Consider the following 13,593-nt stretch of genomic DNA (forward strand, 5'->3'; position numbering starts at 1 on the left):
CACATACCTCACCAAAACCACCAAAGTACTCTCTTATTTTCTCTTCAGGTGTATCTGGAGAAAGGCCACCAACAAAAATTTTTTTAACAGGTTCTTTTGTTTTCATGGCTTTGGCTCGTTTAGGATCAATCACTTTGCCATTCAATTTGTGTTCTTTCTGGTCCATGACCTAAAAAAATTGAAGCTTTGTTTTAAAAATGTAAATCTTTTTTTCTAAGTTTTCAAAAGTATTAACTAAAATAATAAAGGCAAGAAAAAATACTTATGCATTGGCCAAAAGCCAGGTGTGATATTGATTCAAGATAAAAAATTGCCATAATCTATGTGGTAGTGGGTGGGTAAGATGGATAAACATTCATCCATCCATCCATTCAATCCTTTACTCTTGCCCCAAATGGCTTATCTTCATCTCAAATTTTAAATTTTTGAGGACAAAATGTCATTAGTTCCTCTAACAATGTCCTATTTATTTATATATCCCACATGGAATATAGGCCTCTACTCCATTCCCCTGAACACCATGTAGGTGAACCTATGGCACATGTGTCGGAGGGGACAGACTTCCCCCCCTCTCTACATGCACCTGAGGACATATTCTTACTTTATCCACCTCTCTGCCCAGCAGCCCAATGGGAGCACTTCCTCCCTCTCTTGTCTGGGGTAAAGTGGGGGGCTCACATCCAGCCTGAGGGTTGCAGTTTAGGCATTCAGTCTCTAAAAGGTTCGCCATCACTGCCCTGAACATGTTAAAAAATGCTGAAACTCAAAGTTGCTGTCAGCTAGTGTTAAAGCAGTGGTGAAAATTTTACTACAAAAACTATAACAACTACAGAAGAGGCATCACTGTTCATTGGTAGCAATTTCTGTGTGACTGATGTATCAACTTGGTCCAAGACCAATAGGAGGAAGAATGAAATAAAAGGCTCATCTCCAAAAATCTAAAAAGAGCACCAATTCTGCCAGCATATGATACGCTTTAGATTATGGGAGAACTTTTGCTTACTTTTTTGCTGTATGTAACTCAAAAACTGAATTGACAAAAGCTGCTCCTGTTCCCCTCACCCCAATAATACTTTGCGCCCTGAGACCAAAAAAATAAAATAGAAATCTGGTGAGAACATCCAATGTATCCAGGAATTTTTAGTGTTTTTTAAGAGTCCTCTGACAAAAAATAAACAGGGGAACATCCAATGTATCTTGATCCATGTTTGGTACTGTTAATTCAAACATTACTTATTGATCAGAGCATTTAACACACTACCTTATCTACACTCTCCGATTCTTTAAATAGTACAAAGCCAAAACCCCTTGATCGCCCTGTGATTGGATCTAACTTCAGAGTGCAGTCTACAACTTCACCAAATTTGGAAAAGTAGTCCTTCAGATCTTTCTTTGTAGTGTCCCAGCTAAGGCCTCCTATAAACATTTTCCTGTGAAGACAAAAAGCAGTATTAAAATGCTAAGAAAAACTTGCCATAAACATAGTCCACATCTTAAGTTATTTTTCCCAAACTGCAGGAAAATTTGTTGGGAAGTATTAAGACACCATTCTCCTTCTAATAGTCTCATATAAAGGACCTTCCTACTCTTAAAGTTTATTTAACACTACTTTCCCTGGACTCATTGCTGGACACCTGAGCAAACCATATATCAAGAGTCTCTCAATTTGCTATGAAAACTAATATAGCCTAATAGGGCCTAAATCAGGCCCTAAAAATATCCTGTATAAGGGCAAAAGCCCTCAAATGGATTTAAATGATAAGAATTTGATGGCAATGACGAATCTTTATGCATTTTTCAAAATCTACCTTTGGTTAACTGTATAAAATGTATTAGTATCCAATGATGTTCATCAACCAGCCAGCATTCTTCCTTCCTACCTTGATGCTGCTTCCCTATAGTTCTGATACAACTATCCAAGAGCTTTTAGCTCATGTAAAGAATTAACAAGACAAAGGAAAATGGACAAAACTTTTAAATACCTAGACAATATTGTCCACTAAACAATAAATGAAAAGTGTCCCACTAAAAATCCACTAATTATAAGCTAAAGCTCAGTTAACCAATAGGGCATTGAAGTTTTAACTAAACTTTTCAAGGGTCAAAGTAGATCATAAGCTGTCAGGAAGACCTGAGTGTTTACCAAAGGGAAAAAAAGTAAGGCCCTCTGATAAACATTTGAAATAGTTTTACAAAATTAAAAAAATGTTTAGAAGTGTCTAAGATATTTTCTTCCTGGTATTTTAAAACACACAGATTAAGATTAATACTAATTTTTACAGAGTTAATATGAAAATCCTGGGGGAGAACTTGTAAAATCCTTTTTCCCCTTGGGGAAAAAACTAGTAACCTGAGCATGAACTTTTCAGTACCACCTCCATCTAGTGGACTTCTAAGTGACTGCTATTCAAGCAATTTATTTTTCCAAGTTGACTTCAGTTCTTTTAAGCAATACATCTATCTTTATCTTAAATACACCACCTCCAGTTATACCAATTAACTTAGGTGTAATAAAGTTTTGCTTCCAAATTCTAATTTTTAATTCAAATGGGAAAAAAGGCAACTTTTAATAAAACAGAAAATCTAAATTACCTTTAAAGGAATACCACACTTAAAAAAATCACTTTAGGTTCTTAAATTTCATCCTCACCAACCCAATAAAATGAAGCATTAGCAATTTTAAGTCTATTTCCAAAAATGAGTTCTATTCAACAGTTCCCCCCAATTTGCACATTAACATCTACGTACACTTATGTACTAAACTATCTCTATGTTACCAGGTAAAATTTTCTTGAATTTCAGGTTCTTAGTCAAAAGTAGATAATGGGAACAATACATACAAAATCCCAAGTATCACTTATTTACTTCATACCAATATTCCCCAGAAAAAGATTTTGTGTGGTCTATTTAATTCCAGTAATGTTTGCTTTGTTTAATATGATGATGATTATTTTTAAACAAAGACTGTGGGCTATCTGCCTTTTTTCAAAAACCAAAAAGGTCATATTTTGCTATTACAAGCTACTCTTTCTAATATATTTTTCCTGAAACTGCTTATCATAATTAACTCAGCAAAGCTAAAAAAAAGTAAAAAAAAAAAGACTGCTCCCTTTTAACAAAGTAAGGATAACACCAAACAAGCTGCTAGTATATCAAAACTGATATTGGTCAGTTTACACTGAACTGTATAAATTGGAAGTGCCCTTAATTTGTATTAGCTTCACTATTTGAAAGCAAGTTGTCAGTTCTACTAGCAACAATTTTACTATCACAAAGCTGTTTTCTTTTAAAATAAGATACATCTCTAATATTATATATGTAGTCATTCAAAATTTATCCATTATCTGACCAAGAACTTTTCAAGTTAAATCCTCAAAAGGGATTTTGGTAGATTTCGTAGATTTTGGTAGGTATTGTATTGTATTTATATGAAATCTTCAAAAGTCTAATGGTCATTTAAAATGTTTAGCTTATTAATTTTCAAGCCAGGTTGCTCATTTTTATTGATTCTCATTTATTCAGAATAGTAAAGTCAAGTTATATATGGAAGAAGATAGAAGTCTGTGTATGAATGTATGGATAACATGGATTTTCCAAAAGTTTAGAATAAAGATCTTAGAAAATGTATCTTTCTGGACAGCTGAGGATTTACTCTTTCAGAGCCAAGATTTTATATTCTTTTTAATAGAAATCTTTCAAAGAAACTACTGCTGGTTCCTCCACCTTCTCAGAATATTAGGCATAATTAAGAGCCTTTTTGGTCAGCATCAACTATTATATCCCCCAAGCCCTTGAATTCAAAGGCCTTTTGATACTAAATGGCTCCAGACAATAGTTTCTCTCTTCTCCCAGGCAGTCTGCTGTCCTGTCTCCTAGCTGTAACCCCACTCCTACTCTGCACTGGGATAAGAATCCAGAATAACCACGCTAGACAAAGCTGAATAATGAAAGGGGGGGGAGGGGGACTGAGGAGGCTGTCCTATTAGCATAGACACTTTGTGGCATCTATTTTTGGCTATTCAGATGTCTTATCTTATCTCCCCCTTCTTGTTCAGCTATGCCTCAGCTAGAAGAGAGGTGCTATACTTAACCCCAACTATACTCCTAAGTACAATTCTTTTTTTTCTTTAGGTATGTAAGACATTTCAGGATGCTGCAGTTATCTCAAGATCCTCACTGTTACTACCAACTATCATAGAGGAGGAAAGAGATTTGGTTTAGATATCTAATTTTTCTAAAGAATAGGAGCTTACCCCCCCTTTTTTTTCATGTTATCCTCACTTGCTTTCTGTAAGCTTCTAAGAATAATGATGCAGTAATATAATTAACCCATATAAATACTATACACAATAGAAGGATAGCTTGCTTAAAAAGCAGAGTATATGCTTCTCTTTCCAAATCATCTTTCACAAGTACCATGGATGGGGAGAAGACTTCACTATGCTTCTCCTATCACTCTTGTTGAGACAGCATAAGCAACTTGTTATTTCTGTACTTTATAAGACATCCCAAGTTATAGGTAAAATGGGTCTACAACTTACATTTTAGTTTTAGTTATAAACAAAGAAATAAATGAGACTTAACATTCCATGTTCTGTGTTTTTAAAAATTTCTTGGAATTCTAGAAACTCCTTTTAAGTTTGTAGTGAGTAATGCTGAAATGATAGTTTTAAGTTTTGGAGCCACAATTATCTCATCTGTAGAATGAGTGGTATCATTGCCTACCTCCTACAGCTGTTTTGTGCTGTAAACTTTGAATAGCTCCAATTGCATGTAAAGTCTTTTGAGGACAGATATTGTTTCATCTTTATCTCATAAATCAAGGAGCTTCTATATGTGTGTGTCTATTAACAGAAAAAAAAAAAGAATTCTAGAAACTCCAAGTTATGGGTTCTCTGTCCAAAATATAACTGAGATTCAGCACCGAAAAAGATCATAAGCTTGGGCCTAACAAGGACCTCAAAAGTCAACTATGCTGAACCTAGTAACACTCATTTCACAGAGTAAACTGACAACCCAAAAAGGCAATTGACTTGTTCACTGTCACCAAGGTAGAGGCAAAACCAAGATTGAAAATAACAAAAAATTAGATTAATATTGTTTTTTGATTCAAGGAATAGCCACAATTTTTTTCGAAAAATTTCTCAACAACGGGAAGAAAAGCAAGGACACCAAGCTCCTGAGGTTATGGCTTCTGGTTCAATATCCATCCAAAACCCAGTTAAGACTAGAATTAAGGTGTCTAAAAGAGGTGGATCCTTAAACAAAATTATTGTTTACCCACGTCAGTTTTGGATTTCAGTTTTGAATTTTTGTGAAAGGTGATTACTGAATTCCAATCAGATTTTCTGCAAGATTAGTAACAAAAGAAACTTAGCAGTAGAAATTATTAGTGAAAAAACACTTTCTGGTTAATGATCCAAGAATTTTTGCTCTCTTTAATTGGACTTTTAACAATTTTTAGGTGATTGCTAGGGATTGTGGCAAAAAAGTTGGCATTAGGTATTTTATCTTAAGTCATTCATTTTCCCCAATTCTTTTCAAAGAAAATATAAAAAAGATGAGTATAACCATGATTTAAAACAAGATTTAATCCAAATGATTTCACACCTATGTAAATTAGAGAATCCCTTAAAAGTATCATGGGTTTGGGGATTTTCTTCAATATCCTGCAATTTTCAAACTTACTTATATGGGAGAAAAAGGGAGTTCATAAACTTTTTAAAGTATGAAAAACATTGCCAATCAAATGTTAATGAGGTGATGATCAAAATTTTAGGTAAGATCAATCACTGTTAGGCAAAGATCTATTATATTAAGAGAACTTTCAAAATAATGAAGACTAGCCTGTGAAGTAAATGACCCTGGGCAAATCAAAGCTAAAGTTTGGGAATAAAGAGAAACATGGAGACTGATATGAACTGACATAAAGTCTAATACAAAGAATAAAAAACCAAAACAATAGCAAAAAAATGTATAATTATAATGACCCAAACTTGACCTCGCCCCCCATACGCCCCCCCAAAAGATGAAGACACCATTCCTCTTTTCTTGGCAGATGTCAGGGGTTTTGGAAAGCTGCATATAAACAACCTCAGACTTTTTGATATGTTATTTAGCTTTGAGGACTTTCTTTTTTCCCCCTTCTTTTTCTTTCCCCATAAGGGATGTATCTGGGAGAGGGTGAGGGATATAGTGAAAAATATAGGTGATGTAAAAACAAAAATATCAATAAAAATTTATTTAAAAAAAACAGAATCTTTAATTAAATTATCACCAATTACAATAGAAAACTAGGAATTAAAAGACTGGAGTAGTACCACGTTGGAAACTGACTTCTTTCTATGAAATTCTATGAGGTTATTAACCATCTTGTCTTATAAAATTCACTAACTTAATCATTTAATAATGAAGGATTTAAGTAAATTTGCAATATACCACAAAACCCATAAAAGTTCCCTTAGGTGTCAAAGGTTGAAAAGCCTAACCTCTTAATTTGTTCCACAGCATAATAGCAATTAATCAACAAGCATTTATTAAACTTCAAGGTCAAAGACACGGGATACAAGAACAAAGAATGAAATAATCTCTACTCACAAAGAGTTTACATTCTAATGGTAGAGACAGTAACATATGCAAATAAGTCCGGAATAAACATAAAATGAATAAACACAACCATACTCAAAGTAGGCTACACAAAGTAGTTTGGGGAGAGTTATGTATGGATCAGTTAAGGCCTCAAATAAAACATAGAAATTAGGGAGTGTATTGGGGGCCTGGAAAGGAGTAGAAAAGGTCAGTTTTGGCTGAAATGCTAAAAAGTTAACTTGAGGTCAGGTTTTAAATGGATTTAAAAGCTAACTAGGAGTTTATATTTTATAATAAAAGATATAGGTAGTTATTGGAGTTGACTGATAGATCAAACCAGGGCTTAAGAATTATTACCTGAGGAGCAATGTTTGTTTAAGATAGACTAGAAGAATGAGAAAGGAGGCAGGGGTAGCAAATATCTTGGTAAAAACTTCCTCGAAATGCAAATTTAATAACCTAACCTAATGCTTAGTTAACAAAATTTTCCAAAATATTTTATTAAAAATTAAAATTCCAGGTCTGTTTGAAAATACAAACTATGAAATACATTACAATGAATTAAACATGACAGTTGAAAGGGAACCCTAAATTTTTCTTTAAAAAGCAATGTTTTTAAAAAGATAATTTGGTATTAAAGGATATTTAATTCACTCAACTAGTGTAATTCATTCTCATCACTTCATTATACTACTTTAATAGTCAAATACTTTTAAAAAAAAAAAGGTAGAGGGGGAAGACACAAAAACTAACTAACCAAAGGTCCCAGAGGAATTAAGTGGCAGTCAGGTTTTTGCCTTAAAATTTTATGGTAGATAGATTCTGGGTATTAACTAGTCTGGTCAAGTAAGAGTTATTACAAGCGTCATAACACAAATTAATACAACTCAATATTTAAACTGTTAGTTTTTAATATTCAACACTAAAAGCTTTATCCTCTCCTTGATGACTTTTAGAAACATGGATCATGGAGGCCACAAGAGAGGAATCATTTGTCTTTCTAACAATATTAAAAGAGTATAGGGGAAAACACATAAAAATAAAATGTCTAGCAAAGACCTCAAGAGATCATTCAATTCTACCCACAACTGGGGCTTATAAGGGTTAAGCAAAATACTCCATCTCAAATAGGAATTTAGTGGTTAAGAGGTAGAACATTTTGACTCAAAAGTAAGTAATACCTCAATCCAAGATCTAATAACTTAGATTCTAGGAAACAGCACAGGAAAGAGATTCTATATTTACAACTTTACAAGGCCACACAAAAGTTATGACAAGTAAAACTTGGGCTTTCACAATTTCGCAAAACCCACAAAAATTGTTCTAGCAGAAAATAAGTTCCCTAAAGGCAGGAGGAACAGGTTTTTCATTTTGTCTTTGCACCCCAAGGCACATAGTACCTTGTCCCTATTATCCATTTAATAAATGCTTGTTGTTACTCACTTTCAAGTATCTTATAATTAAGTGAAGAGTGCAAATAACTTTTTTATACTGGCTAGAGACTTCAAGAAACAAGGGTGGAATTGTATAACAAGTTTTCTTAAAACTGCCAAGCCAACCTTGCAGATTTGTTACTGTGGTAAAAGCAGTTCCTCCCATTGGAAAACATTATACAACTTGAGGAATTGCATGTTTTTGACTATTTCTTACTTCTCAAAAATAAAATGATTAATTACTAATAGTTTAGTGAACCCTTTCTCCTACCTTGCTTAACTTCCTATATATTTTTTAATTTTGTGTACCAATTCCAAAAAGGACCTTTCAGAATAGATGAGACAAAATTAAAGGTACTGCTTTCTTTTCCATCACTTTCACATCCCAAAACTATTTCCATCTGGCATAACCAAAGAATTAGGTTCACTTTTCAAAAGAATCCTGCCACATATCCTATGAAAAAGATGAGATTACAATAACCATCAATTCAATTAATAGGAAACTTACTTAACTAGGAGGCTTAGGTCAATTTTCTAAATTTTAATTGCTCCTAGCAGTAATTACACAACCAGAAATTCCTAGCCAAATTAGATTGCATTCATATAGCAACTTATAAAATATTGTGCCAAATGTTAATATTTCCAAAACACACTATCTTCTCCTTAAACTTAAAAATTGGGGCTTAATCATGGTATGCTGAAAGAAGGAATGGGGGCTTTGTTTCCTGCCAGGCACACAAAGGGAAATGTAATTTTCTACCTTGGATGCTCATTCTAAGATTAATGTAGTAGAGAATTCTAGGTCTGTTCATCTGGTTTAGACTTTTAAACTCTGCAGATAAAAAAATTTCTGCCATTCACAGCTAGCCAGGAATCGGACATTTTGAACTGCCAGATCTCAGACCCCTTGGAAGTTCCCAAGAAAGACTGACAATAGCAGATTCAACCTTTTCATTGGTCCTCTCCATCATCTCTCCACTCAGATAAAATTTTCAAAAAATGAAAAGCACCAAAGCAAAGTAACCACCTCACCAGGAACTGTCCTCTTTCTAAGCATTGCTGAACTGAACAAGAAGGAATAAGGGTCACCCTTTTACTTGAGATTCTGGAACTCAACTGCCCCCCCAGCACCCCCCACCTTCCCCTAACCATTCTTAAGAGCCTAAAGCTCAACAGTCTGTGAAAATATTTCAAAGCTATCACTTTTCGAGAACTCCATACAACTAAAGGAAACTTATTCAGAAGACACTAATATTAGTATTTAACATTAGTTTACTTTACAGAACAGATTAAGGGTCTTGGTCTATAGGCAATCTCTCTGACAGCAGTCTTACTGCCCCATGGGAAGAACCAGAAAGACTTTCTGGAAAGCTGGACAATCCCAAGAGAGGGCATTTCCCTAGAAGTAGGACACTATCATTCCCTTCACCTTGCCTGCCACCTATTCCAACCTAAAAAAAATAATTATTCTGAAAACAAAAATTTAATCCATGCCAATTATCCATTACATGACTGATTAAAGGACTGCTGCTAAAAGGGCTCCAGAGTGATCCTCTTTATTTTACTGCTTCCACAGAAAGGTACTTTGTAAAGCCTGACTCCACAACTTCCAAACTCAATCATCCTGTTTTCATTTATATCATACTAAACGTCCAACTCAAGTTTCCTAGTTTCTAGCTTCATCTGGGATGTAAGGATGTCATGGAGACAGCAAAATTTACATAATCTGCCCCTACCGAATTCTGGGCCTGGAGGCTTTTTTTGCTTTCCATTGAGCCCCAGCCCTTAAAAATTATCCTCCCCTGAGCTATTGTCTGATCCACATTATTGTTATTTCTTATTTAAAAGACCTAGTTATTTTAGTGGGTGGTGAAGGACAATATTAAAACTATCATCTTTTAACAAAAAAATTAAATCAACTTGAAAATTCCTGGAATGCATGCAAATATAGACTTGCACAAAGGATGTGCATGTCATACTTAAACATACCTACTGCTTTCCAAACTATTTTAAACATCTGGCTGGATACCTCAGAAAAATCCTAAAGACTCCTCTCTTACAAAGAAAAAGAAAACGTTATTCTGAAGAACAAAATGTAACCAACCTTCCAAAGAGAAGACATCCAGATGTGAAGAAATATATCAACCAGTTAGAGCAAACATTCCTAACTACCTAGAACCCCAAATCATCTAGCAAGAATCCCCTTTACATTCCATGAAGGTAAGGACCATGCCTTTTTCTAATTTTAAATAGGCATTTAATGTGTACTGAAGATCAAGAAACAAAACAGAAAGCCAATAAATATTTCGTATCCAGCTTTTGTAATCTATGCTCATGAACTTATAAGTATGAGGTTTGATTTGACTACAGAACTATATTAAAATTTGTTTTACTTTTGCCACTTCCAAAACTTTTTATTCTAACATGCAAAATATTTTAAAACATAATCTCTACAGTCAATAAACCTCATATTCAGCATTTAACATAGAATTTCAACAACACTAACTACATCATTGTTTTCCATCTTCCTAACAAGCTATGTTCATAGTTTGTATTGTTATTTCTTCCCTATAATAAAAAGTAGCAACAAGAGTTATTTAGCGTAATCTTGGCCAACTGCAAATTACATGCATTACCACAGACCAAGAACTACATAGTGGCATCAATTTTTGCCCATGGATTACAAACTATTAAAAGTTGTTTTTTTTTCTATCCCAGGTATGTAACTTCCTACTACCTTAATTTCCTGGGGAAAAATCAATGGGCAACAAATACACTAATACACGGCCTCTGAATGTTATATGGCTATTGAAACCTTTAAAATACAAAAATAAAATGTAAAAGTTTTACCATTCTTCCCGCTGTGCCGTCGCTGCTTCAGAGTGCCGTGGGGAGGAGTTTGAATGGCTAGGGAATTAACAACCGGTACAGCAACCAATCAAAATTCTAGTTTTAGTTTTCAACATTGTTAGGGTTAAAAATTTTTAATTCATTTACACTTCAGTTCAACAGTAGATTACTACAAAGGCAGCTGCTTTGTGATATGGAAACTCAGAACTAGTAGAAAGTCTGCCCATACAAATTAATAGTTAATCCCTCCCCCAAACAGCAATAGGAATGCATTAGTCATTTTAGTGCCTTTCCCCCAAACAGAAAACAAAAACCAACATGTTAAAAGGCTTAAGTTTCCAAGGGTTTAATTCCTTTCTTACTTTAAATTAAGCATATAATTCGAGATTAGTTTTTTTAATGGCTAATTTCCCCCCACCCCCTTCCCCAAACAGCATCAGCAGAGCCAACATGACAAGAGCCTGACTGGGCCAGGGTTAAAAAAATTCCAATTTTAAAATTGCCCCCCATACACACACACCCTTACGCCCGACCCGGACCCCAACCCCCATGTCTACGGTGACCCCTCCCGCCAAAGGGAACCATGGTTTCTAATACTGGCTTAAAGCTACATTTTATTGCTACTTTGTACATCCATCGACACCTTTCTTGTTGGTATTTCAAAATCTTATCCCTTCATTACAAATAGGGAAAATGGGAACTATTTCCCCAAGGTCACAAGTCCATAACAGGAAGAAAGCCCAACTCGGAATCCCACTTAGTCCCCAGGGGTAGCATCTATATTTTTCACTGTCTCTAACTGCAACAAATTATTTCAGATTTTTAAAGAGCAGCTTTAATCAGTATACAAAACTATGATTCCAACTTGGAGAAGTAGGTTAGTAATAAGGAGACACACGGAAAGAAACTGTTTCAGAACCAGCAGCCGCGTGGGGCTTATGCACTAGTGAAAAGGCGGGCAGGCATGGGGGGGGGAGAGGAGGTTATGAGAACCAACAATTGGGCAGATCTGGGCGCTATAAAAGGCGCGGCCTGGCTACAAGCGGGACCCCCGTGCGGCCCGGGATGGTGACGTCCTCCTCCGCGGGGAAAACTTCGTAAAAGGAAGTGCGCCCGAAAATCGCGGGACAAACAGGACGCGTCGAGCAGAGCCGCGGAAAGACCGTATCTACGCGTCCATGTGCCTTCCCCAGAGGTCGCGTCTACGCGCCGAGGCGGCGCGCGGGAGGCCGCGGCCTAGCGGACATGCCCCGGGCGCCGCCCGCCAAACTTTTAAAAAAGGCCTCGGCGGGGCCTGGTCGGGGGCGCGGCTCCCGAGCACATGGCCGGGCCGCGCCCCCGCGGGGCTCCGGGTAGGGGGTCCCGCGAGGCTCCACTGCTGGGGCGGCCGCCCCCCACTGAGGAGGGATTTTAAAAAGATCGCGGGGCTTAAAGGGGGAGGGGCCGCACGGGAGGAGGGAGAGGGACAAAAATAGCGGGAAAAGAAAAAAGCCCCGGGCGGGAAAACGGCCCGGAGGGGGGGCAGGCAGGAGGCATGGGGGAGTCGGGCCTGGCCGCCCCTTACTCACCCTTCGTCTTCCTCGTTCTTACTGGCGTCGATCTTAGCCCCCTCCGATTCGGCGCCGGGCCCCTCGGTGCCTCCGGCGCCGCTCCCGGCCCCGGCTCCAGCCCCGGCTCCAGCGCCGGCCCCAGCGCCCGCCACCGGCGCTGCTGCTGGGGCGGCCGGCGCTGCTGTCGCTACTGCCGCCGCCGTCGCCGCCATGGTTCCCTCCTGCTCTGTCGCCGCAGCAGCGGCCGCGCCGCCGCCCGCCTCCGGGGCCGCTGCCGCCGCCGCCCCGTCCCCGCCAAAATGCTCCTCCGACATGCTGCTGCCGCCGCTGCCGCCGCCTCCGAGACTACGCCCGCCGCCGCCTCCGCCGCCGCCGCCGCGAACCGAAACTAGCAGCAAAGTAATCCCAGCCGCCGCCGCCGCCACTGCCGCGCGCTCGCTCGATTTAACGCGCGAGGCGCCCCCCCACACGCACACGCACAGGCAACACACACGAACACGGACACACAGGGGCAGGCGAGCGCGCGCGCGCGCGACTTCTCTGGCCTCCCTCCCCCCCTCCCCGCTCCTCCCACTCTTGCACGGCGCGCACTCCCGCTCGCCCCGGTAGCGCTGAAAAGAAAATGTAGCAGCGGCGGCCGCTCTTGCCTCCTCCTCGCCTTAATGGCGCCGCCGCGAACCACCTAAAATGGCCGGCGGAAGAGCAGCGCGTCCCGGTCACGTGACGCGGGAGCGCGCCCTTTCCGCCTCCTCCCGTCCCTCATCACTGCACTTTCTTCTTCCTCTTCCCCTTTCTTTAACTCTTTCGCCGGCGCGCGAGGGCCGCTCTCTCTCTTTCCTTCTCACTCTCCTTTACTCTCTTCCCTCACTCGCTTGCTCTCGATTTCCCCCTCTCTCATTCTCCCCCCAATTACCCCCCCCGCGCGCGCTCCGCCTTGAAGAGGAAGCGGAAGCGGAAGTGGCGTCAGTCCCGGCCGCGGGTGGAAGCCACCGAGAACAAGGCGGGCGGCCGGACGGTGGATAGAGAGGCAACTTCTCGCTTTCCCTCCCGCCCGAGGCCGGAGCCCTTCGGCTCGTGTAACTGATTAGGACTCGTAAAATACGCCGGGGCCCGTTGGGCCGCTGGAGCGCGCGCCTGACGCAGGCGCACGAGGGTTCCGCCGCGGCCGCTGA

General features: G+C 39.1%; 1 protein-coding gene across 5 annotated transcripts in view; it reads right to left on the reverse strand.

Annotated features, from left to right (window-relative positions):
• The window catches only part of HNRNPD (heterogeneous nuclear ribonucleoprotein D), a 17,647-nt gene extending 4,689 nt beyond the window's left edge, over positions 1-12,958 (reverse strand). For 3 of the 5 annotated variants that reach the window (XM_001363968.5, XM_056803263.1, XM_056803262.1), the window contains exons 1-4: positions 12,440-12,910; positions 10,872-10,928; positions 1,262-1,430; positions 8-169 (exon numbers count right to left, since the gene is read on the reverse strand). In XM_001363968.5, the coding sequence (XP_001364005.2) occupies positions 8-169; positions 1,262-1,430; positions 10,872-10,928; positions 12,440-12,735 (684 nt within the window). In that variant the 5' untranslated portion in view covers positions 12,736-12,910. Of the gene's footprint in view, positions 1-7; positions 170-1,261; positions 1,431-10,871; positions 10,929-12,439 lie in introns of all 5 variants that reach the window. The other 2 variants (XM_007495807.3, XM_007495805.3) reach the window with 1 other exon arrangement.
• Between the last annotated feature and the right edge of the window lie 635 nt (positions 12,959-13,593).

Source organism: Monodelphis domestica, chromosome 6, assembly GCF_027887165.1.
Source record: "Monodelphis domestica isolate mMonDom1 chromosome 6, mMonDom1.pri, whole genome shotgun sequence".
NCBI classification, from domain to species: domain Eukaryota; kingdom Metazoa; phylum Chordata; class Mammalia; order Didelphimorphia; family Didelphidae; genus Monodelphis; species Monodelphis domestica.